At 48.7% G+C, this 26,477-nt stretch overlaps 1 protein-coding gene across 4 annotated transcripts in view; it reads right to left on the reverse strand.

Annotated features, from left to right (window-relative positions):
* ABR (ABR activator of RhoGEF and GTPase) overlaps window positions 1-26,477 on the reverse strand; it is a 551,973-nt gene that overhangs the window by 436,634 nt on the left and 88,862 nt on the right. Inside the window, exons 1-2 of one of the 4 annotated variants that reach the window (XM_075335218.1) lie at window positions 1,355-1,369; window positions 514-662 (exon numbers count right to left, since the gene is read on the reverse strand). The exons of 1 other annotated variant lie outside the window; for it this stretch is intronic. In XM_075335218.1, coding sequence (XP_075191333.1) covers window positions 514-574 — 61 coding nt within the window. In that variant the 5' untranslated portion in view covers window positions 575-662; window positions 1,355-1,369. Of the gene's footprint in view, window positions 1-513; window positions 1,121-1,354; window positions 1,370-26,477 lie in introns of those variants that run through there. 2 more of the 4 variants (XM_075335216.1, XM_075335217.1) reach the window with 2 other exon arrangements.

Consider the following 26,477-nt stretch of genomic DNA (forward strand, 5'->3'; position numbering starts at 1 on the left):
AGAAGTAAGAAGCCGGGAGCGTTTTGTGCAGAAAATGAATAAAGCGGCTGCACAGCACAAAGGTAGAGCGTGCAAAATATTAAAGCAGGCCACGTCTGATGAAAAGTAACCATAAAAAGCCGAGAACGCCAGACAGATATGTATCGAGAATAATGTCACAAACTACAGGAAATCGCACCTCTCCTGATACAACCAGCACATGCAGTGATGAAAGTAGACATATGTAGCGCTCACGAATCCTCTGCACGCTGTACATAGGTGTCAATGGTTCAATTCCCAATATATACGTGCGTCTCTATACGTACATATATTTGTAAAACAACGATAGTCTGAGCTAAACAAGAAATCAGGACAAGTGACTTTTTTTGAAGATATGGTTCCTACCCGAGCAGATGTAGTGTGATGCGTTACACGGTCATACCACACGTGAGTGAATGAATGATGCTTTTGGGAAAAATAATATACATCTGCATTATCGATGCGAAGATCCCCCCCATAAAAGCGGCCACTTACTGCTGTAGAGGGTATCTATCCAGGAGAGACGAGGCATTCCTTGGTGGCTCACGGGCTCCATGGTGTCTCATTCAAGAAGTCCTTCAGATCCCAACCTGCATTTCATCAGAGACTGATGGAGAAGCTGCTCAGGCCAGGACGGCGGCCCCCTGGGGAAGCAAGCGGTTCATGTCTCAGAGAGGGAGCGATAGGTAAAGCGCAGAGGACAGAACACTGCAGGGGACAGGCCAAAGCTTTGCAGAGGAAAGGAATACGGTATATGGGTAAAGAAAAAAGCAGGTAGGAGAAGAAAGCAGGAAAGCAGGCAAGCAGCAGAGATTGTACCAGAGAAGGAGGATCCTGGTACCAAGGATGCTAAAGAGATCCAAGCTCGTTCATGAACGGAGGGAGCGGGCTGATGCTTTGTGTCCCTGAAGTTCTCTGTTTACACTGAGAGATGCAGGGGAGGGGGCTGCGTTAGGTGGAAAGGGGGTGGGTTAGGGGAAGCTCGGTCCTGAAACTGACAGATGGGCGGATGGTTTTCCCCTTGGATGCAGATGGCAATTAGCTGTGTCCTCGACCCAGAGCCTGTGCTCCCTCTAGGCACCTGCCGGGGACCGCAGCATCCGAGACCAGTGCTAGGCTGCCGCTCGCCTGCATTGTCGTGTGCAGTAACTCCACTACTCTGCTGTCTCCCCCAGTGTCTGGGAAACCCCTCGATAAGATGATATCATTGTATGAGGGTCTCCATGGCAGCAATAGCCGGCACAATGGATGAAGACCACCTGCTGGTAGAGACTAGCCAGCTGCTCTCTATTACTGGCCCACTGTGCTGCGGTCACATCCTCCCCTCCCATTGTACCTGTTGGAAAGCACAAGTCTGTTCAGCGATTTGCCCCCGTCGGTGCCAGCAGTATTGTTTACTGTAATGAAATGAATCCTGCGTCTGCACAAACGTGTTAAGTCTTGTAAGCAGAAGCGCCAGTGTGTCAGCCAACAAATCGATAAGCTCACTGGGAGAATGACGCCTGCGGACACCAGACTCTATCATTAAAACAAATGGCTTTTTAATTTCAGCCACTATCACTGGCCTAATAGATAATGTCTTTGGCAGTTTTCCATTTAAAGGGACATCAGGATTGAACTTGAGATTCTCCAATAAAGGCAGGTGCTGTTTAGAGTCACTTGACGCGGAGATCTAAAAGTCGGCCAAAGTAGCAGATTTTGACCAACCATCATTTTAAAATTATACACAAGCGTCTACAACATAGTCTTTGAAACAGTGATCGGTCGTAAGAATTTTTCAGCTGTGGATGTAACGTGTGTGGCACGATGCGCTAACTACAACCGATCATTTGCCATATTGCAATAATTGTTTTTTCCAATACATCCCTGACCTGCCATTGTAGTCTTGCAAGTCGATGAGTGAGGCGATCACACAATCTGATGTTCTCCGGGTGACCCAACTAAGGGTACATATGGCCGGCATTACGCCAGTGCTACCCAATACCACTCATTCCATAGAAAGCTCCATAGAATTGCATCTGTGAATGAACGCTTCTACAACTTCTCATCTTGCCAAATATGCCGCTGTCTACAACTTTGGCAAAGGAAATCTTACTCCGAGACAAGAGACTTAGGAACAAGTCCAGAACAATGAGTGACTAAGAGCACAATGTGTCAATGTCAGCGTATACACTCAGGCGGTATGCAGCCAACAGTGGCATCAGTGCATACAGTAATAGAGCTATAGTGCAAAATAATAAAGAAACACTGTCTAGAATGGATTTTTTTTTTTGCAGCCCTCCGTAAAGAAGATTGCAATGAGCTGTACTCTGCAGACCTACGCCGGCCCTCGCGGCCTTCAGACCTACGCCGGCCCTCGCGGCCTGCAGACCTACGCCGGCCCTCGCGGCCTGCAGACCTACGCTGGCCCTTGCGGCCTGCAGACCTACGCTGGCCCTCGCGGCCTGCAGACCTACGCTGGCCCTCGCGGCCTGCAGACCTACGCTGGCCCTCGCGGCCTGCAGACCTAGGCCGGCCCTCGCGGCCTGCAGACCTAGGCCGCCCCTCGCGGCCTGCAGACCTAGGCCGCCCCTCGCGGCCTGCAGACCTACGCCATCCAGACAGCATGCATACACCAGCTTGATAGCATGCAGACCTAGAGTGGCCTGACAATCTTTTGGTCTCGGTCTGGTCAATGGTGATGTAAAAAGTGTATATCATATCAGGGTTACACAAATAGCTACACCAGGAGTAACATTGATAAAACAAGTGAATAAAACATATCCATCCATTTAATCTCTGACTCTCCAGCATAGTGTCCCCAATCTTCCCATCTGATCTTCTGCTTAAACTGACGCATCCATCCCAGCCCATATACCCCATGTGATGCTGCTGACAATAACTGGCCTCTGTGGTATACATGTCCACTGTGTTCAGTGATTGGCTGCAGCGGTCACGTGGGGGAATATAGACAGACAGCTGGAGTCAATGTGTGGATTTCTCATGTTTCCTCCCTGTAGTAACCTTCATAGATCCGATAATGCCATTGGTGTGTGTGGTTGGCCATCACTCCCCAATGGCACACCCGTTGTCTTGGGGTTTCATTTGACCCAGATCTTTCCTTCCCGACCCATATTCGAGCACTCACTCACTCAGGTCACTTCCCACTACAAAGAATCTCTAGAATTCAACTGTTTCTTACAGTTAACTCTGCAAAAATGGCCACTCTGATTCATTCTCAACTGGACTATTGCAACACTCTACTAATTGGTCTCTTACTAAACCGTCCCTTCTATAACCCATCCTGAAAGCAGCAGACAGGATCATATTTCTTTCCAGCCACTACAACGATGCTTCTACCCTGTGCCAGTCATTGCACTTGTTGCCCATCTGCTAACAAATCCAATATAAACGTCTCAATCTAATCCACAAAGCGCTCCACAGTTCTGCACCGTCCTACATCTCCTCCCCCATCTCTGTCACCCCACCCGTGCCCTCTGTTCTGTTAAGGACCTGAGATTTATATACTTTATAATCCGAACCTCCCGCTCCAGTCTCCAAAATGTCTCTTGAGCTGCGCCAATTCTCTGGAATGCACTAGCAAGAACAATTCGCTTCATTCACAATACCCACAGTTTTAGGCGTGCCCTAAAAACATTTCTTTAGACTGGTCTATCTCCTCACCTCACTCATCTACCTATTCCAGTTTCAAGGTTACAAAATGCTCTTCCAAATCTGGTCTTTTTTATCATCTGTTTACACCCTCCACGCACTTAATAGCCCTTTGTACCAGTAAACAACCTGGCTGATGACCGGCTCATGCAGTTATTTGTAGACCCTATAATATTGATGACTGGACAATACAAAACAAGAACATTTTACCATTAACATCTGGAAGGAGTTGTATGTTCTCCCCGTTTTTGCGTGGGTTTCCTCCCACTCTCCAAAGACATACTGATAGGGAATTTAGATAGTGAGCCTCAATGGGGACAGTGATGATCACATCTGTAGATTAATATCGCTATATAACTGAGTAAAATAAAATAAATATTCACCTCTTGTGCCTCCCCTATTTCCTCATAGATTATAATCTTGTGAGCGGGGCCCTCACTCCTCTCAGTATCTGTTGAGTTGTGTTACTCTGTAATGTCTGATATTGTCTGTATATGTCCCCTCTGAATTGTATAGGGCTGCGGAATATGTTGGTGCTATATAAATATTAATATAAATCAGTAAGTATAATCCTATTAACATATTGATGTTTGTGTGCAGCCTGTCAATTATAAATAGGGCGAATAGCCCCTTTAAACAATAATCAAGTGTCAATCTGTAGTGCCAATTTGGCTTCTTGGAAAGAACCACGGCAATCAGAAACACCATTGTACCTAATTATGTTCAGCATGACCCTCCCCGCCCCCATTTGGGGCATAGTAAAATGTGCCAGATTTTTGTAGAAATTTCTGAATGCCACTAATACCCCTATTCAGATGTATAGAACTGGTTTTGACAATTGTGAATATATCCAGGGACTGTCAGCAAATTTCTGCAATGTAATATGAAGACTGCTTGCTGCAAGTGTTAAAATAGACTGATCAGCCCCTGCATCTGTTATCCCACAGTCTGTTTTTGTTTACCTGCAATGTTAGCTTAAGCATCTTATCTCTATCATTAGTGGGTCTCAGCAGCAGTTGAGTTGTAGTCTAAAGCTGGGTTTACACACTGCAACATCTCAAACGACATCGCTGTAACGTCACCGGTTTTGTGACGCAATAGCGATGTTGTTTGCGATGTTGCAGTGTGTGAATCCTATCAGCGACCCGGCCCCTGCTGTGAAGTTGTAATCGTTACAAATCGTTCAGGACCATTCCTAGGTCCTTTGTTTCCCGCTGTGCAGCATGAAGTTTCAGTGTGTGAAGCCTTTTCAGCGACAGGTCCGGATCGCTGTTGAGTTGTTGGCCAGGTTTGCCTGTTTGAACGCTCACCAGAGACTTAGCAGAGACTTAGGGAGGTCGCTATTGCGTCACCAAACCGGTGACGTTACAGCGATGTCCTTTGCGATGTTGCAGCGTGTAAACCCAGCTTAAAAGGCCCCTTTACACACTGAGACTTTCAGCGATCCCACCAGCGATTCCAACCTGGCCGGGATCGCTACAAAGTCTCTGGTGAGTCTCTGGTGAGCTGTCAAACAGGCAAATCTGGCCAACGACGCAACAGCGACCCGGACATGCAGAACGACCTAGGTAGTCAAACACTGGAAACGAGTGATGTGTCACAATATCTGTCAATCACTATTCTCTGTCAGTCGGTCTCTCCCTCTCGGTCTCTATTCTCTCTCTGTCGGTCCGTCACTATCTCTGTCCCTCTCTCACAGTCTGTCGGTCATTTTCCCCTCCTCTCTCATACTCACCGATCCCGGGCGCGGCACGGCGTTCACACTGCTGCGGCGGCTTTTACTATTTTGAAAAAGCTGGCCGCTCATTAAACAATTTCGTATTCCCTACTTTCCCCGCCCACAGGCGACTATGATTGGTTGCAGTGAGACACGCCCCCACGCTGAGTGACAGGTGTCTCACTGCACCCAATCACAGCAGCTGGTGGGCGGGTCTATACTGTGCAGTGAAATAAATAATTAAATAATTAAGAAAACCGGCGTGCGGTCCCCCCCAATTTTAATACCAGCCAGATAAAGCCATACGGCTGAAGGCTGGTATTCTCAGGATGGGGAGCTCCACGTTATGGGGAGCCCCCCAGCCTAACAATATCAGTCAGCAGCCGGCCAGAATTGCCGCATACATTAGATGCGACTGTTCTGGGCCAGTACCCGGCTCTTCCCGATTTGCCCTGGTGCGTTGGCAAATCGGGGTAATAAGGAGTTATTGGCAGCCCATAGCTGCCAATAAGTCCTAGATTAATCATGTCAGGCGTCTCCCCGAGATTCCTTCCATGATTAATCTGTAAATTACAGTAAATAAACACACACAACTGAAAAAAGCCTTTATTAGAAATAAAAAACACAAACACATTCCCTCATCACCAATTTAATAAGCCCCAAAAAGCCCTCCTTGTCCGGCGTAATCCACGGACCTCCAGCGTCGCTTCCATCTCAGCTGCATGAAGGTGACCGGAGCTGCAGAAGACACAGCCGCTCCTGTCACCTCCACGCAGCTAATGAAGACAGCCGCGCGATCAGCTGAGCTGTCGCTGAGGTTACCCGCTGTCACTGGATCCAGCGGTGGCCGCAGCGGTGGCCGCGGGTAACCTCAGTGACAGCTCAGCTGATCGCGCTACTCACCTCAGTTGCTGCGTGGAGCTGACCGGAGCGGCGGTGAGTAGCGCGATCAGCTGAGCTGTCACTGAGGTTACCCGCGGCCACCGCTGCATCCACCGCTGGATCCAGTGACAGCGGGTAACCTCAGCGACAGCTCAGCTGATCGCGCGGCTGTCTTCATTAGCTGCGTGGAGGTGACAGGAGCGGCTGTGTCTTCTGCAGCTCCGGTCACCTTCATGCAGCTGAGATGGAAGCGACGCTGGAGGTCCGTGGATTACGCCGGACAAGGAGGGCTTTTTGGGGCTTATTAAATTGGTGATGAGGGAATGTGTTTGTGTTTTTTATTTCTAATAAAGGATTTTTTCGGGTGTGTGTGTGTTTATTTACTGTAATTTACAGATTAATCATGGAAGGAATCTCGGGGAGACGCCTGACATGATTAATCTAGGACTTATTGGCAGCTATGGGATGCCAATAACTCCTTATTACCCCGATTTGCCAACGCACCAGGGCAAATCGGGAAGAGCCGGGTACAGTCCCAGAACTGTCGCATATAATGTATGCGGCAATTCTGGGCGGCTGCTGACTGATATTGTTAGGCTGGGGGGCTCCCCATAACGTGGAGCTCCCCATCCTGAGAATACCAGCCTTCAGCCGTATGGCTTTATCTGGCTGGTATTAAAATTGGGGGGGAACCGCACGCCGTTTTTTTAATTATTTAATTATTTATTTCATTGCACAGTATAGACCCGCCCACCGGCTGCTGTGATTGGGTGCAGTGAGACACCTGTCACTCAGCGTGGGGGCGTGTCTCACTGCAACCAATCATAGTCGCCTGTGGGCGGGGAAAGTAGGGAATACGAAATTGTTTAATGAGCGGCCGGCTTTTTCAAAAGAGGAAAAGCTGCCGCAGCAGTGTGAATGCCGTGCTGGGGATCGGTGAGTATGAGAGAGGAGGGGAAAATGACCGACACACTGTGAGAGAGGAACAGAGATAGTGACGGACCGACAGAGAGAGAATAGAGACCGAGAGGGAGAGACCGACTGACAGAGAATAGTGATTGACAGATATTGTGACACATCACTCGTTTCCAGTGTTTTAAAGTCCCCTTTACACACTGAGACTATGCTGCACAGCGGGAAACAAAGGACCAAAGAATGGTCCTGAACGATTTGTAGCGATCAGCAACTTCACAGCAGGGGCCAGGTCGCTGATGTGTTTCACACACTGCAATGTCGCTGGGGAGGTCGCTATTACGTCACAAAACCGGTGACGTTACAGCGATGTCGTTTGCGATGTTGCAGTGTGTAAAGCCACCTTAAAGGTACAGTCACACATAACGAGATCGCTAGCGAGATCGCTGCTGAGTCACGGTTTCTGTGACGCAGTAGCGATCCCGTTAGCGATCTCGTTATGTGTGACATCAGCAATCAGGCCCCTGCTGTGCGATAGCTAGTCGTTGCAGAATGTTCCAGGCCATTTTCTTCAAAGGTGATGTCCTGCTGGGAAGGACACATCGCTGTGTTTGACACTGTGTGACAGGGTCACAGTGACTGCTGAGATCATTATACAGGTCGCTACTGCGACCTGTATCGTTACTGCATCGTTAGTAAGGTCTGACTGTGTGACATCTCACCAGCGACCTCCCAGCGATCCCCATCAGGTCGCATCGTTTTCGGGGTCGCTGGTAAGTCGTTGTGTGTGACTGGGCCTTTACTCCACCACCATCTGTGATTAGCAGCTTCTGTGTATATGTACACTGAAAGCCTGGTGTGGGCGGTGGCAGCTGCATACTAAAGGCTGCTTTACACGCAGCGACATTGCTAGCGATGTCGCTGGTAAAAGCACCCGCCCCCGTCTGTTGTGCGTCACGGGCAAATCGCTGCCCGTGGCACACAACATCGCTAGGACCCGTCACACAGACTTACCTGCCTAGCAACGTCGCTGTGGCCGGCGAACCGCCTCCTTTCTAAGGGAGCGGTTCGTGCAGCATCACAGCGACGTCACACGGCAGCCGTCCAATAGAGGTGGAGGGGCGGAGAGCAGCCGAAAGAAAGACACGCCCACCTCGTTGCCGGAGGACGCAGGTAAGCGGTTGTTCCTCGTTCCTGGGGTGTCACACGTAGCGATGTGTGCTGTCTCAGGAACGACGAACAACCTGCGTCCTGCAACAGCAACGATATTTGGGATTAGAACGACGTGTCAACGATCAACGATTAGGTGAGTAATTTTGATCATTAGTGGTCGTTAGTGACGTCGTTGCGTGTGAAACGTACGAACGAGGCCGGATGTGTGTCACGAATCCCGTGACCCCAACAACATCTCATTAGCGATGTCGCTGCTTGTAAAGCCCCCTTTACAAAATTTCAAATCTTTCACTGTCAGAACGGCTGCAGCCGCTAATCTAAGTGATACATCACTGAACTCAGGGCCTCTTTGCTACATTATGCTGCTCTCAGAAGAGGTAGCAAAAACCTGCTGACAGATTCCCTTTAAAAAGTTCTGGCTATCAGGTCAAGAAACACATCCACACTGCAAATATGGATTCACTGAATTAAATGTATTCAGTTGGATTCTGTTTATTTACCCTTATCTCCATTAATAGCTGCGCGATGCCACAAATACATTGCAAATAATGCCTAAACAATCCAGAAACCACAATATTTTATTCATGACTCTATCCATATAATTAACATGTATAAATGGACCAGTGATGCAAAAAAAGAATAAAACCCGTTCCCACAAAGGATTGCTGGCTTTCACAGTTTAGGCCATAAGTCATACGATAACATCTATATATATAATTGCCTTATTCTGTCTGTCTGTCTGTCTGTCTGTCTATCTGTCTGTCTGTCTGTCATGCTCCGAAATTGTGTCCTTACGGTGACACAAAGCTGATTGGCCGCTGGGCTCGCCATGGCCCCGCCCCCCCACACGGATTGGCCTCTCGCCCCGGCTCTCTGCAGGCCCCGCCCCCTCACGCAATGCACGCTCGCTGTGGCCCAACTGACACGGGGCTCCGATTCCCAGGTGAGTACACACACATCAGATCACACTCACTCTCACACTCACTCTCACACATCACATCCACACACTCACAACATGCTGGGATATCGCTTGCTTCTACACCGGCTCCGTCAGGATCCCGGCAGCGCCACACATAACCTTGCGATGCTGGGATCTTAACGGAGGCCGTGAAAGCTGGTAACCATTATACACATCGGGTAACTAAGGTCCCTTAGTTACCCGATGTGTATCATAGTTACCAGTGTACACCGGCTCACACTCACACACACATCACATCGCATCCACACATCAAGGTCCTGCAGCTGCAGAACATACATAACATAACAGCACACACACACACACAAATCAGATCACACTCACTCACATACACACATCACATCGCATCCACATACTCACAACATCCTGGGATATCGCTTGCTTCTCGGCGGCGATATTGTGCTGTGAGCTTCCAGGACCTGACGGAGGATCACATGGCCAGAAGCATGTGATATCCCCGGATGTTGTGAGTATCAGCGCGTATGTGCAATATCGTCAGTGTCTGTGTGTGTGAGTGTATGCGATCGGGTGTGTGTGAGTGTATGCGATCGGGGGTGTGTGTGAGTGTATGCGATCGGGTGTGTGTGTGAGTGTATGCGATCGGGTGTGTGTGTGAGTGTATGCGATCGGGTGTGTGTGTGAGTGTATGCGATCGGGTGTGTGTGTGAGTGTATGCGATCGGGTGTGTGTGTGAGTGGATGCGATCGGTTGTGTGTGTGAGTGGATGCGATCGGTTGTGTGGGTGAGTGGATGCGATCGGTTGTGTGGGTGAGTGGATGCGATCGGGTGTGGGTGAGTGTCGGCAGAGGAGCACGGCGTGCTGGAGGAGGCTGGGAGCAGAGAGGCTGATCTTGGGGAAGGCTGGGAGGGGGGGGCTGATGCTGAGGGAGGCTGGAAGGAGAGAGGCTGAGCAAACGTGCTCCATCCGCCATACTGCGCACTCCCCATCGTGCTGCATCCCCCATGCTGCGCACTCCCAAACGTGGTCCATCCGCCATGCTGCGCACTCCCAAACGTGGTCCATCCGCCATGCTGCGCACTCCCAAACGTGGTCCATCCGCCATGCTGCGCACTCCCAAACGTGCTCCATCCGCCATGCTGCGCACTCCCAAACGTGCTCCATCCGCCATACTGCGCACTCCCCATCGTGCACCATCCGGCATGCTGCGCACTCCTAAGCGGATGGAGCATGATGGGGGGTGCGCAGCATGGCGGATGGAGCACGTTTGGGAGTGCGCAGCATGGCGGATGGAGCACGTTTGGGAGTGCGCAGCATGACGGATGGAGCACGTTTGGGAGTGCGCAGCATGACGGATGGAGCATGTTTGGGAGTGCGCAGCATGCCGGATGGTGCACGATGGGGAGTGCGCAGTATGGCGGATGGAGCACGTTTGGGAGTGCGCAGTATGGCGGTTGGAGCACGTTTCGGAGTGCGCAGCATGGCGGATGGAGCACGTTTGGGAGTGCGCAGCATGGCGGATGGACCACGTTTGGGAGCGCGCAGCATGGCGGATGGAGCACGTTTGGGAGTGCGCAGCATGGCGGATGGAGCACGTTTGGAAGTGCGCAGCATGGCGGATGGAGCACGTTTGGGAGTGCGCAGCATGGCGGATGGAGCACGTTTGGGAGTGCGCAGCATGCCGGATGGTGCACGATGGGGAGTGCGCAGTATGGCGGATGGAGCACGTTTGGGAGTGCGCAGCATGGCGGATGGAGCACGTTTGGGAGTGCGCAGCATGGCGGATGGACCACGTTTGCGAGTGCGCAGCATGGCGGATGGAGCACGTTTGGGAGTGCGCAGCATGGCGGATGGAGCACGTTTGGGAGTGCGCAGCATGGCGGGTGGAGCACGTTTGGGAGTGCGCAGCATGGCGGATGGAGCATGATAGGGGGTGCGCAGCATGGCGGATGGAGCACGTTTGGGAGTGCGCAGCATGGCGGATGGAGCACGTTTGGGAGTGTGCAGCATGGCGGATAGAGCACGATGGGGAGTTCACAGTATGGCGGATGGAGCACGTTTGGGAGTGTGCAGTATGGCGGATGGAGCACGTTTCGGAGTGCGCAGCATGGCGGATGGAGCACGTTTGGGAGTGCGCAGCATGGCGGATGGACCACGTTTGGGAGCGCGCAGCATGGCGGATGGAGCACGTTTGGGAGTGCGCAGCATGGCGGATGGAGCACGTTTGGAAGTGCGCAGCATGGCGGATGTAGCACGTTTGGGAGTGCGCAGCATGGCGGATGGAGCACGTTTGGGAGTGCGCAGCATGCCGGATGGTGCACGATGGGGAGTGCGCAGTATGGCGGATGGAGCACGTTTGGGAGTGCGCAGCATGGCGGATGGAGCACGTTTGGGAGTGCGCAGCATGGCGGATGGAGCACGTTTGGGAGTGCGCAGCATGGCGGATGGAGCACGTTTGGGAGTGCGCAGCATGGCGGATGGAGCACGTTTGGGAGTGCGCAGCATGGCGGGTGGAGCACGTTTGGGAGTGCGCAGCATGGCGGATGGAGCATGATAGGGGGTGCGCAGCATGGCGGATGGAGCACGTTTGGGAGTGCGCAGCATGGCGGATGGAGCACGTTTGGGAGTGTGCAGCATGGCGGATAGAGCACGATGGGGAGTGCGCAGCATGGCGGATGGAGCACGTTTGGGAGTGCGCAGCATGGGGGATGCAGCACGATGGGGAGTGCGCAGTATGGCGGATGGAGCACGTTTGGGAGTGCGCAGCATGGCGGATGGACCACGTTTGGGAGTGCGCAGCATGGCGGATGGAGCACGTTTGGGAGTGCGCAGCATGGGGGATGCAGCACGATGGGGGTGCGCAGCATGGGGGATGGAGCACGATGGGAGGTGCACACCTCCCCCCAACACACACACACACGCGCACTGCACAACACACACACACTAGGAATCACAAACAACGCCCTACACAGACACCCACACACACAGACAACGCTGCACACACAAATATACGCACATACTGCACAACACACACATTGCTCAAAACATACCTCCCCCCAAAACACACCACACCCACACAAACCGCACAACACACACACACACACACACAACGCTACAGACACACAGCGCTCCACAAACAACGCAACACACGCAACACACATACAACACCGCTCTCACCCCCCGCGACACTCAGAACATGTACAGCGCCCTACACAAACACTTGGTAACTACACACAACAACATCTATATATATAACAAAAATCATACATGAACTACACAATACGTAAATTCTAGAATACCCGATGCGTAGAATCGGGCCACCTTCTAGTCAATACATAAATATCAAAAGAAGAAAATAAAAACACACATGGGTATATAATTCAGAGCTGCTAAACAATTCACCAGCGATAATAATGTATAAATAAATGCTAATATCATTCGGCAGTGGGTAAGAAGGAATAGGACTATAATACACAGGCTGTGTCCGGAGATATGGGGGTCCACAAGGTGCAGATGGGGTCTACATAGAATAAAGGAGCATACACATACAAGTTTGTACCAAAATAGATCACAATCAAAGCTTCCAATACATCTTATGAATCTACAAAGTCCTGCCAAAAAAATAATATACTATACATGCAACTATTGAGCCAAGTCCAACTTTTCGTAGCAGCCGGTTAGTGGTGACATTTGCAGCTATTTGTACCCACGAGGTGCGATCAGGCATTGGAATTCAATACGCACAGGGCATCATGTAAGCGTCCACTGCATTTCCCTGTCAGTCCCCAATTGTCTGAGAGCCGTGAAGGGTAACAAGCTTAGGCACTGCTCTATGGATAACCCATCTCCTTTCATGCCTCGTACACACACGGCCTTGGTCGCGAGCCCGCAGGCTGAAAGCAGAGCAGCAATTACACAAAAACGCTGTTGTGAAAACATTAATGATTAGTTGTGCCCCAGAGCAGCTCACATTTCTCTGGCTTCAGATCCTTTGTTCTGTGGTTTCCCAAACCGGAGACGGCGCACAAAGGGCTCAAGTCCTCGGCAGAGAAGGAGCACGCAGCTGATCCTATGAATCCGAGCTCTAGAGAATAAGGGCTTGTAGGGCATTGGAAGACAGTTTTTTCCTTGTCCGTTATAATAATCCAATTTAATGTTATATCAGTCAAACTAAGGCCATTATGTAACATGCCAATGAGCATTAACCAAATAGCGGCATATGGCCTTGTGCCCACGCTGTGGCTTTTGTCGCGGATGACGACGCAGATTTTCAGAAATCTGCATGTCCATTGTGAAGCCAAAGTCTATGAGAGTTCAGAAGTGCTGTGCCCACGTTGAGTATTTGTCCCTTGCGTATTTGGTGCAGATTTCTTTTTTTCTGTACCAAATATGCAAGGGAAAAATAAGCACAGCACTTCTGAATTCTCAGACTTTGCTGGCTTCACAATGGACATGCAGATTTTGCTGCAGATTTCTGAAAATACACGTCAAAACTACACAGCGTGGGCACTGGACCTAAGGCTAGGTGCAAACCATACTAGTCACCACATCAACCCCCGATATCCGGAATATCTGTTCACCAGAGGGAGACACTGGGAAAAAAATCCTATACAGCACGATACATTTTATGATGGCCCACTGTAGAGTTTAAGGGGTATTCTCAAGTTTGGAAATTATCCCTTATACACGGGATGAGAGGTACAGAAATGTCTATATCACTCAGGGTCCGATCGATGGGACCCCCACCGATCCTGGGAACAGGGGCTCCAAAGAACCTCATGTAAAAGGAGAGGTGGTCAATCATGCGCACTGCAGCTCCATTCATTCTTTTGGAGGCGTCAATGCTGAACGATGCACTCATCTATCTCCGATGGTCCCATTAAAGGGAAACGGTAACAAGATTTAGGGCCTATAAGCTGCAGCCACCACCAGTGGGCTCTTATATACAGCATTCTAACATGCTGTATATAACAGCCCAGGTCGCTGTGTAGAACGTAAAAATCACTTTATAATACTTACCTAAACGGTCGCTGCGGTGGATGTGGGTCATATGGGCGTCTTCGATCTCCGATGTCGGCGCCTCCTCTTTCAGCCATCTGTCGTCCTTCTGAAGCCGGGGTGCATGACGTGTCCTACGTCATACACCCTCACCAGCATTCAGGTCCTGGGCAGGCGCACTTTGATCTACCCTGAGCAGATCAAATTATTGTAGTGCGCCTGCGCAGGACCAGCGACTGTGCATGACGTAGGCCGCGTTATGCACCCAGGCTTTAGAAGGAGGATAAAGATGGCCCAACTCCACCGCAGCAACCATTTAGGTAAGTATTATAAAGTGATTTTTACGTTCTACATAGTGGCTTGGGCTCTTATATACAGCATGTTAGAATGCTGTATATAAGAGCCCACTGGTAGTGGCTGCAGCTTATAGGCCCCAAATCTGGTGACAGGTTTCTTTAAGAATGATGGAGCAGCAGCTTCATTCTCCGTGCCCTGGTCCTTGGCATCGATGGAGGTACTTGCAATCGTAACCCCAATGACCAGAAAGTTACCCCCTATCTAGTGGAGAGGGGATAACTACCAAACTGAGATGAGCGGATCCCTGGAAGTTCGGTTCAGCGGGTTCATCCGGACATTTTATGACCTTTAGTTTGGGACCCGGACTTATAATTTTTTTGTATTTCTGCCAAAAGTCATGTGAGCGCTTGTTTTTTTTCCAGCAGGAAGAGTTGTCGTTTCTATTGATACCATTTTTGGGCACATACCATTTTTCAATCCACTTTCCACTCAGACATTTAGTAGACAGAAAGAAACTACTGTAAAACAGCAATTCAAAAATAGTTTTTTTATGGCATTCTACATGTAGTAAAAGTGATACGACAGCTTTATTCTTCAGGTCAGCACGATTACACCGATACCACATTTAAATAGGTTTTTTTTACGTTTTGCTGGTTTTGAACAATAAAAAGTTTTATAGAAAAAAATTGTTTCAGCAATGCTATATTCTGAAAGCTATAACTTATTTTACTGCTGATGGAGCCATTTTGGCGTCTTGTTTTTATGAGACAAGATGACTAGAGTTGACAGAGTTCCTAACTATTCGTACGCGCTATACTCATAATCGAGTACTAATACTCGCGTATTCATTCTGAATCGTGTGTGCAATGCAAGTCAATGGGGAAAAAGTCGCAATGTAACGAGTAATCCGAATGCTGTACTATTTACTACTCGCATGAATAGTACGGCATTCGGGTAACTCTTTACTTTGCGAGTTTTTCCCCATTGACTTGCATTGCACACACGATTCAGAATGAATACGCAAGTATTAGACAGTATTCGTTAGGAGTATAGTGAGTACAAATAGTTAGGAACTCTCTCAACTCTAAAGATGACGTTTTCACCTATAGAATTTTTCGTGTTTTATTCTACTTTGTTGTTGAAAAAGCATTGTTTTTTGCCACTTTTTTTGTTTTGTTTTGGGTTTTTTTTTACAGTGTTCACTGAAGGGGTTAAATAGTGTGACAGTTTTATGGGAGGGGTTGTTCCGGAAGACCCAATACTAAATGTGTTTGTATTTTTACAAAAATATAAATATTTGTTATATTTTTCAATTTTATTATTTTAACCAGTTTATAAAACTTTTTTTTTCCTTTTTTACTTAGTCCTACTATGGGACTTTAACTTTCATTACTCTATCGATATAATGCATTGCAATATAACAGCATTGCAACTCATTATGCCTGTCCGTGCTGCACTAACAGAGGCCTGTTAGACCATGCTCCTGACACGGTCTAATAGACTTGTTGTAGCTGGTTGACCCAGAGGGCATTATGACGACCTTGGCTTGTCATGCAACAACTGGACCCTCGCGATGACTAGCTGCCTCCCTCCTAAATGTTGTGATCGATAGAGATTGCGGCATTTAGGGTGTTAAATAGCCCGGGGCAGCGCAGGCACTGCTCGTGGCTGAGAGAGCTGGGGCTCAGTTGTCACGTAAGCCAAGCTACTGCAGGCGATTGCTACACATTCAGCATAACGTACCTATACGTCATCGGTCGAAAACCCCTATGCGACCAAATGATGACAAACTTTGTGCGGATCCATAGCAGATTAAACTTGAATCCTGAAGCAATAATCCAATGGTCACTTCAATTTCTGCAGTGGACAGAAGTCAGAATTTATCCCAATGTGTGAAGCCTCACTGTCTACATACAGCTGAAATACATATATAAGAATTTATTATTTTTACAAACATATAAGTGTGGCATTAAAAGTTATAAGTTCAGCGCATCATAAAACCATGTCCGGACCATTAAGTGTGATCAGTATTCAGTTTAATAGGATGACAGCAGGGAGTTCTGGAATAAACTGATAATTTAAGCTGGGAGCAAAAAACTTTGGCGAATGTGAAATTGTTTATTCCGTTTCTTATTTGTACGAAGGATTAACTGTTTTTAATTAACTAGATCACAAGCGCTATTCAACGGGGAAAGCTGGCAGATGACGGTTTTAGGATGTCAACTAAATCTGAAATGCCAGGAGCTTCGGTGACTTGGCAACACGTTACATGCAAGGAGAAAGATCCGACATCTGTAGGGTTGGTAAAGTAGGGTAAACAAAAAGAAAACTACGTCAAGGACCGTGGATGTTTTGTTTTTTGGGTTGTTTTTTTTCAATAGGAGCAATAAAATGAGTGTGGTATACAATAAATAAAAAAAAAAAAAAGGGGGGGGGACGCAATTTTTTTATAAAGCTGGCCATCCGCCGATATGTAGTTAAAAAAGCATGCATTGCACCCCTAGGAATTTTTTTTTCAAAGAAAGTAATTTTGTAATTATATAAATTACGGTAATTGATAAGCCATAATTTCGAAAGCCACTACATGTGTGGTGGGGGGGAGCACCTTAACAAGAGATGCTAGGGATTATTTTACACTAACACTGCATCCTAACACTCCTTGCTCTACTGCAGGCATGCGCTCACACTCACTGTCACGGCCATGTCCTTCCACACTGCCCAGCGTCCCTGCCTCTCCTCCATGTGGGCTTCTCCTCCTCCCGCAGTCTGCACGCGCGTCACAGAACCTTTGGGAGCGCTTCTAATGAGTGCACATGCGCCGCTGCCCCCCTCTTTAAGGGCCAGTGTGCCGCTCTTATTAAGTACCTCTCTGCCTATCACTGAGAGGCAATGGGTATTTAAGGCTGGCTCCCACCACAAGGGGAGTTACCTGTTCAATGCCCTAATTTAGCTAATTATTGTCCAGTACTCTAGCCAGCTAGTTAGACAAAACAATCACTGATCTTGGGGAGACCAGCCAGAGAAAACACTGCCGGCAACCAGCGAAGGCACTTAACACAGTGAAATCCTAGGTGCATTGCCCCCTGGGAAGTATGCAAATCAAAAAGGTCCGTGGAGTCTAGACACGGAAAATAGCCAGATATCCCTACGGGAAGGACTTAGCCAAGGAGTGGCTCTTTTTAGGAGACCACCATATTAAGTAGCCCTTTTAGTCAATATCCAACTCTTGAAGAGTTTAAGGATATGACGAGGGAAAAATACCAAGGACAGGTATCCATCCACAGACCTCTGTTTCGGGGTATTGCCCCTCATCAGTGTGGAGTAGGATTCTGGCTAGGTGGGAGCAATGGCTAGTAGGCCAGCAAGACTGGGAGACCAGCCAGAGAAAACACTGCCGACAGCCAGCAAAGGCGCTCAACACAGTGAAATCCTAGGTACATTGCCCCCTGGGAAGTATGCAAATCAAAAAGGTCCATGGAGCCTCGGTTAGGAGTCTTCACGTGGAAAATAGCCAAAAATCCTACTCCATACTGATGAGGGGCAATACCCCGAAACAGCTGTCTGTGGATGGATACTTGTCCTTGGTATTTCCCTTGTTATATCCTTAAACTTGTCAAGAGTTGGATATTGACTAAAAGAGCCACTTATGGCCCTCACCCCACCAGATTGTGCAGGTCCATCCCGGCCGTGCCTCTAGCCTCCGCTATCCCGGTGGCCCTCACCACACCAAAGACTGTGCCTGTCCACGCCTTCTGCCTCTGCTATCCTCGTGGTCCCTGTCTACACTTGAGACTCAGCCCTCTCTGCTTCTGTGTCCAACCCTGCCCTGGGGTCAGTCATGGCCTTCACCCCACAAAACGGTAGGTCTGGGGTCTCCCTGTGGTCCAGTGGGTCCACTTTTGCTCGCCGCAGTACCATCCCCGGCAGTGAGCGTTACATACACTTTTATGGGATAACAGAACTAGTGCTATATTGGATAAATAATGGGAGGTCAGGCAGCTTCAGGAGCCACTTAGATCACTCCAGTGGACCAATAATAAACTGGCTTAGCAGCACTGGCTAATGGGCTCCAGTGCTCAAGCCTTTTTGCAATGTTACTATAATGCCACTAAAAACCAGGATAGATTAAATAATAGTTGACAGGGAGCAAGGTTTAAAAAAAAAATGTTTATAATATTACTCTACTTTTGGATGCACAGCTTTCTGACTGCAAGACACTCATTATGTATTATACACAGAAGGTATAAGTGGTGACTCAGCTTTGATGTCAGGAGCTGTAGAGAAAACAGCATGCATGCTCTTTTGGTAAGAAATATGCTGAGCAACGACCTTCACTGTACAAAAGGACAAAGATCCGAGTCCTAACCAATGTCTCATGCAAACTGGCACTTAACCATGTACAGCCATTGAGTAAGACTGCATCTGTGTGTACAGACTATTTCCTAGAAGAATGCAGGATATCTGAAAGAAAGGCTATATACAGCACAGAAGAGACTCGTGCACTATGGAAGCTACAGACAGTGCAGAAGAGACTCCTGCACGCTGGAAGCTGCAGACAGTGCAGAAGAGACTCCTGCACGCTGGAAGCTGCAGACAGTGCAGAAGAGACTCCTGCACGCTGGAAGCTGCAGACAGTGCAGAAGAGACTCCTGCACGCTGGAAGCTGCAGACAGTGCAGAAGAGACTCCTGCACGCTGGAAGCTGCAGACAGTGCAGAAGAGACTCCTGCACTCTGGAAGCTGCAGACAGTGCAGACGAGACTCCTGCACTCTGGAAGCTGCAGACAGTGCAGAAGAGACTCCTGCACTCTGGAAGCTGCAGACAGTGCAGAAGAGACTCCTGCACTCTGGAAGCTGCAGACAGTGCAGAAGAGACTCCTGCACTCTGGAAGCTGCAGACAGTGCAGAAGAGACTCCTGCACGCTGGAAGCTGCAGACAGTGCAGAAGAGACTCCTGCACTCTGGAAGCTGCAGACAGTGCAGAAGAGACTCCTGCACTCTGGAAGCTGCAGACCATGCAGAAGAGACTCCTGCACTCTGGAATATGCAGACAGTGCAGAAGAGACTCCTACACTCTGGAAGCTACTACACTCTGAAGGTACTTGGAATCTAACATTTAGGATTGTATTTGCTGAAGCTCTCACATGTACTGTAGTGGTTCTTTTGGTTGTAAGGCTGTGTGCACACAGTGCGTTTATATCACTTTTTTATGCGTTTTTTGAGTGCAGTGTTGTCACAAAACTGCATGAAAATTCTAGTGCCAGCAAAGTCAATTAGAATCCTGAAGTTTTTTGCACGTTGCCTTTTTTTCCCTTTTCAGATTTGGTGCAGAAATAATTCTGCAGTATGTCAATTCTTTAAGCATTTTGCAGTGTTTTTCCACCCTAGAATGCATAGTAAATATATGGGGTAAGGGGAACATGGGAAAAACGCGTGTTTTTTTTTTTTCTGCCAAGTGATGCAGATTTGGTGCAGAAATGTCTGCAACCACTCAGCGTGTGCACATACCCTACTATGAAATGGACGCTGGATTTTCCCAATCACAGTTAAGGTTCTAGGAAGAGGACTATATACTTACAATCAAAAACATTCAACCCAATTGCAAATTAGGTTCATTGGTAAAATGTACACACTTTATTCCTTCTTTACAAACAAATGAAACAAAAACAATGTAAAAAGGTCAACACTACCTGGATGTGGCAGAAAGAGGAAGTCTTCACCGGGTGCCATCAAATCCTGAGGCGTTCGGAGGTCAAAAGACCTGCAGTAAGATTTGGTGGCAGCGGTCACTAATATTAGGGTATGTGCGCACTAGGCGTTTTTTTCACGCTGCGTTTTTATGTGCGTTTTTGTCTCAAAAAACGCACCCGCGGCTAAAAACCGCGACAAAAACGCATGCGTTTTTGCCGCGATTTGGTGCGTTTTTTGCTGCGTTTTTGCTCACTGCGTTTTTAATCAGTGCACAATGCCATTAAAGATTGTTGATGAAAAAAAAAAGGTCTGATGTCATTTCCTTCTTCAAAATGTTCATTGTATGCAGGAGAGCAGACAGCTGCAGAACTAGTGCATGCAGGAGAGCAGACAGCAGCTGCAGAACTACAAGGCTCAGCATCCTCCATTCACTAGTGTATGCAGGAGAGCAGACAGCAGCTGCATAACTACAAGGCTCAGCATCCTCCATTCACTAGTGTATGCAGGAGAGCAGACAGCAACTGCAGAACTACAAGGCTCAGCATCCTCCATTCACTAGTGTATGCAGGAGAGCAGACAGCAGCTGCAGAACTACAAGGCTCAGCATCCTCAATTCACTAGTGTATGCAGGAGAGCAGACAGCAGCTGCAGAACTACAAGGCTCAGCATCCTCCATCCAGGACTGTATGCAGTTTTTTGCCCAAAAAGAAAAAAAAATGACATGGGCTTCGCCATATTTTTGCATGCTAGCCGGGTACAGCAGGCAGGTACGGGCTGCCCCCAACCCCCAGCTGCTTATTTGTACCCGGGTGGGAACCAAAAATATAGAGAAGCCCCTTTTTTTTTTTTTTTTTTAATTATTTCATGAATTTCATGAAATAATTCTAAAAAAATAAAATGACGTGGGCTTCGCCTAATTTTTGAGTCCAGCCGGGTACAACTAGGCAGCTGGGGATTGGAATCCACAGTGCGGGGTGACCAAGATTTCTGGGCATCCCCACTGCGAATTGCAGTCCGCAGCCACCCCAGAAAATGGCGCTTTCATAGAAGCGCCATCTTCTGGCGCTGTATCCAACTCTTCCAGCTGCCCTGATGCCGGGTGGCTAGCTGGGTAATAATGGAGTTAGGGCTAGCTGTATATTATCAGCTGGCCCTAAGCCCGAAATTCATGGTGTCACGCCAATATTAGACATGGCCACCATGAATTTCTTGTAATGATAAAAAAAAAAAAAAACAACACACAGAAAAATATTTTTATTAGAAATAAAACACAACACAATTAGTGACTCCATCTTTATTGAAATAAAGAACCCCCCTCCGCAGTAATCCTGGGTCAAGGGTCCCGCGCCGTCCAATCCGGATCCAATATCATCTGATCGGTTTGCTGGAAGGCAAAGCGATCAGATGATGTGTCAGCTTCAAGTGCCTGAATCACATCACACATCAGCTGATTGTATAAAAGCCGGTTATACAATCAGCTGATGCATCAGTAGAAAAAAAAAATAACACTCACTTATGTGCTGTGCTGATTACCGGCAGCTCCTGGAGCGATCGATTGGACAGGAGTCTGATCCCGTCCGATCGCTGCAGCAGCTGCCGGTAATCAGCTGATGAAGTCCCCTGACGGCAGTATCAGCTGATAGCCGGCCGGGCGCGAAAAAGCCGGCGAGACTATGATCAGCTGATGCGTCAGGTGACTGCATCAGGTGATCCACCGCCAGGTCCTGCAAGCAAGGTCCTGCCCCGGGGAGACTGCACACAGCCAGAGCGGCGGTACAGAGAGACAGGGGCTAGGAGCGGGCATGGCACCGGGACCCTGCAGACAGGTGAGTATATAGGACTTTTTTTTTTTTCTACTGTTCACTTTGGTTTTCGCCGCTGCCTCCACCTCCCACCCAGACATGGCGCCGCACGGAGCTGACATGCACAGGACGGGAGGTGGACGCAGTGGTGACGGTACCGGGAGGATTCATCCTTCTGTGTTTATCAACAGAAGGAATACTCTTCCTGTACACGTCACTGTAGTACCCACCCCTTGCGTTTATAGCTGCGTTTTTAGTCATAGAAACGCGGCTATATGCGTTTTTCATTGCGTTGTTGAACATCTCATTGAACTCAATGGGTGAAAAACGCAGTGAAAAACGCAGAAATAATTGACATGCTGCATTTTTGTGGTCACCACAAAAACGCAGCTACAAAAAAACGCTGTGTGCGGACACCACTTATGAAAACCCATAGATCTTGCTGGGGAAGCAATGTCACTGCATTTTCAGCACAAAAACGCGGTAAAAAACGCCGCTAAAAACGCGGCAAAAACGCCTAGTGCGCACAAGGCCTTACAGTTTGTACAGCAAGATGCTTTCTAAATGCTGAAGGTCTGCAGGTCCAGGATCCATAACACACCGGTTCAAAGGCACAAGAATATTCGCCTCCAGTATAATCACAAGCACATAAATTAGACCCTGAAGTTTTCAGATTCTGTTCACTGGAGTAATGAAACAACACAAACTTTTCGGATCTATGGCTCAACCGTATGTAGACCAAAATGGATTCAATAAAGCATTAAGAACTCTTACGAGAAAATGTGATGCCTTCTGTGAGGGAGCTGAGGCTTGGGTGTCATTGGTCTTTCCAAAATGACAACGATGCCAAGCTTACTTCAAAGACCATTAAAGGGGTTATCCGGCTTATTTTAACTTTTTTTTTATTATTACACTTTTAGGCTACATTGGGGCAGGTAAGTAGATAGTGAGCACTTACCTGCCCTGCTGTCAGCCTCTCTCCCCCGGCTCAGAGCGGTCATGTGACTGCTCCGCCGCGATTTTGCTGCTTCCTGTCATTTCATGTCAACATGGGCAGGACCATGTTGACATGCAAATCTGGAACAGCTTGTTGCCGCCCTGCTGGGGGGGGTACAGTGCGTGAGTCCCCGCCCCCCCTTCCCTGCACCCTCCCACACATTCCCCATGCACCCCGTACTCTCCTCGCCCACGGTGTCACCGCCAGCACAGGGCCCCCTGTTCAGGATAGTAGGAGTGCCCGTGCAGTCTGTGTCCCGCTCCAACCCCGCGGCTGCCTTCATTGCAGTGTGTCTGCCCGCATGCAGATTCTCACCCTGCAGTGCTGGCTGCGACGGGGATGACGAACGCTGCTGCCAGGAGGTTAGATGACATCCTTACCTGCGTGACGATCTCCTCTTCACTATCTGCCGCCTATGCCCGCTGCGTTCTCACGTCACTAGCGGTGACGTCACGGGCGATACTGCTGAGAACGCGGCGGGCATAGAAGGCAGTTACAGCGCTGATCGCAGGACTGCAGGAGATCGTCACATCAGGTAATGATCTCATCTAACCTCCTGGCAGCGCTCGGCATCCCCTGCAGTGACCTGGGTTGACCTATTGATGTTAGCTCAGGTCACTGCAATGCTCTCCCAGCCAATGGGGAACATTCTGTTCTTCATTGACTGGGGGGACATTGTCTATGGTATGGATAGTCATGTGTCCCCCTTATTGGATTACGCCGGACCCGGATTTGATTGTTCTTTTCAATAAATTGGTGAAAGAGGGAAAGTGGGGAGTGTGTTTTTTCAAATAAAACTTTTTTTGTTGTCTTTTTTTATTAGTGACTGGGTTGGTGGTGTCGGGTATCTGATAGACGCGTGACATCACTAACCCCAGGGCTTGATGCCAGGTGACATTACACATCTGGCATCAACCCCATATATTACCCAGTTTGCCACCGCACCAGGGCAATGGGATGAGTTGGGGAAAAGCGCCAGGATTGGCACATCTAATGGATGCGCCACTTCTGGGGCGGCTGCGGCCTGCTATTTTTAGGCTGGGGAGTGTCCAATAACAGTGGACCTCCATAGTCTGAGATTACCAGACCCCAGCTGTCTGCTTTACCTCGGCTGGTGATCCAATTTGGGGGGGACCCCATGTTTTTTGTTTTAAATTATTTATTTAATTTAAAATAGCGTGGGGTGCCCTCTGTTTTGGATTATCAGCCAAGGTAAAGCTGCCAGCTGTGGTCTGCAGCCGTCTGCTTTACCCTAGCTGGCTACAAAAGATAGGGGGGACCCCATGTCGTTTTTTTTTTTTTAATTATTTATTTCTCATCTATCTATTCATCTATCCATTATCTGTCTATCTATCTCTCTATTCATTCATTCATTCATCCCTCTCTCTCTATATCTATCTATTCATCTTTCTTGCTGCTCCCATTTTTTGTGGTCCGCAAAAAAAACGGAAGGCACACTGATGACACATGGATGCATCCGTGAAAAAATGGACCGTTTTTTGCAAACTGTAAAAACGGAATGTTCATGTGAATGTAGCCCACATGAGTTCCCTATGGGGGTAGGGGGTCGGTACAGAACGATGGTGTGGGGGGGGGGGGGGTCGGTACAGAGCGCCGTGTGTGTGTGTGTGTGTGTGTGTGTGTGTGTGGGTGGGGGGAGGGTTGCAGAGCCTGATGTGATGTGGGGTGCAGAGTTCAGTGTGTGTGTGTGTGTGTGTGTGTGTGTGTGTGTGTGTGTGTGTGTGTGTGTGTGTGTGTGTGTGTGTGTGTGTGGTGCAGAGCCCGATGTGGGGCTGTTATTTACATTGCTAGAGTGATAAAAGGTCAGGTGCTGGGCAGAATACTGACAGGGAATGTGTGTGCAGGGGGCGAGCCTGGACAGTGAGGGCGGGCAGGGGGAGAGGCTGGACACTGAAGCTGGGCGGTGCCAGCTCTGACTGAGGTTTTGCACAGGAAGTGGTCAGTTTGCTTGTGCTGAATGTAAACAAAGAGCTGCAGAGAATAAAGGGATAATTCAAGAGGAACAAAAGATAGAAAACAAAAATTACATTTTTGTGTACTCACCGTAAAATGTCTTTCTTGGAGCCTTTCATTGGGGGACACAGACAGTGGGTATTATGGTGTCTCCAGGGGAGTCTAGTGTCACGACACTAGATTGAAAAAGTGTTAGCTCCTCCTCCCATAGCATATACCCTAGCTAGGCAGGAAACTAGCTCAGTTTGGTGTAAAAGCAGTAGGAGAAGAACAACGAAAAACACAAGGGTGGGAGCTGTGTCCCCCAATGAAGGGCTCCAAGAAAGACATTTTACGGTGAGTACACAAAAATGTCATTTCCTTGCTCGCCTTTTCATTGGGGGACACAGACAGTGGGACGTCCCAAAGCAGTCCCTGGGTGGGAACTGAACTATTAACAGTGTATAACATCAGACTAAGAGCTGACTAACAACTGCACTGCAGTGAACATATATCAACACAGTCAAGAAACAGAGCAGTGGCCACTTATAAATGGGCGACTGCCGCCTGAAGGACTTGTCTTCCAAGAGCAGCATCCATGGAGGCATGCGTATGCACTCTGTAGAGTTTTGTAAACGTGTCCACACTGTACCAGGTAGCGGCCTTGCAAAGTTGGGCCGCCGAAGCCTGATGGCGGATAGCCCAGGAAGCACCCACTGCTCGCGTAGAGTGGGCCCGCACAGATTGAAGGGGGAACAGAACCTCGTGCTTTGTATGCCTCACAGATGGCAGTCCTGATCCATCGAGAAATCGTGGATTTAGAAGCCTGGTTGCCCTTTTTGTGTCCTTCTGAGAAGACTAAGAGGGCATCGGACTTGCGCAACGGCGCTGTTCTGGAGATGTAGATCTGCAGAGCCCTAACAAGATCTAGAGTGTGAAGGGCTTTTTCAAAGGAGTGGACCAGGACCGGACAGAATGACGGTAACACAATGTCCTCGTTTAAGTGGAAAGAAGATACGACCTTCGGAAGAAAGGCGGGGGAAGGCCGAAGGACCACCTTATCGTGATGGAATATCAGGTAAGGTGAGCGACAGGAAAGGGCCGCCAGTTCGGACACTCGTCTGATAGAGGTAATGGCGACTAAAAAGGCAACCTTCCAAGAGAGACGTTGAAGAGAGATTTCTCTTAAAGGTTCGAAAGGAGGAAGCTGAAGAGCTCAGAGAACCAGATTCAGATCCCAGGGATCTAAGGGGTGGCGATAAGGAGGGACCAAATGCGCTACCCCTTGAAGAAAGGTACGGACCTGAGGGCGAGAAGCCAGCTGCTTCTGGAAAAAAATTGACAAGGCAGAAACTTGACCTTTAAAGGGTACTGAGGGCTAGTCCCGAGTCCAGACCGTCTTGCAGAAAGGCAAGCACATCAGGGATTGAAAAACCAAGGGGCGACCGGTGA

This window comes from Anomaloglossus baeobatrachus, chromosome 2 (genome assembly GCF_048569485.1).
Source record: "Anomaloglossus baeobatrachus isolate aAnoBae1 chromosome 2, aAnoBae1.hap1, whole genome shotgun sequence".
Taxonomy (NCBI): domain Eukaryota; kingdom Metazoa; phylum Chordata; class Amphibia; order Anura; family Aromobatidae; genus Anomaloglossus; species Anomaloglossus baeobatrachus.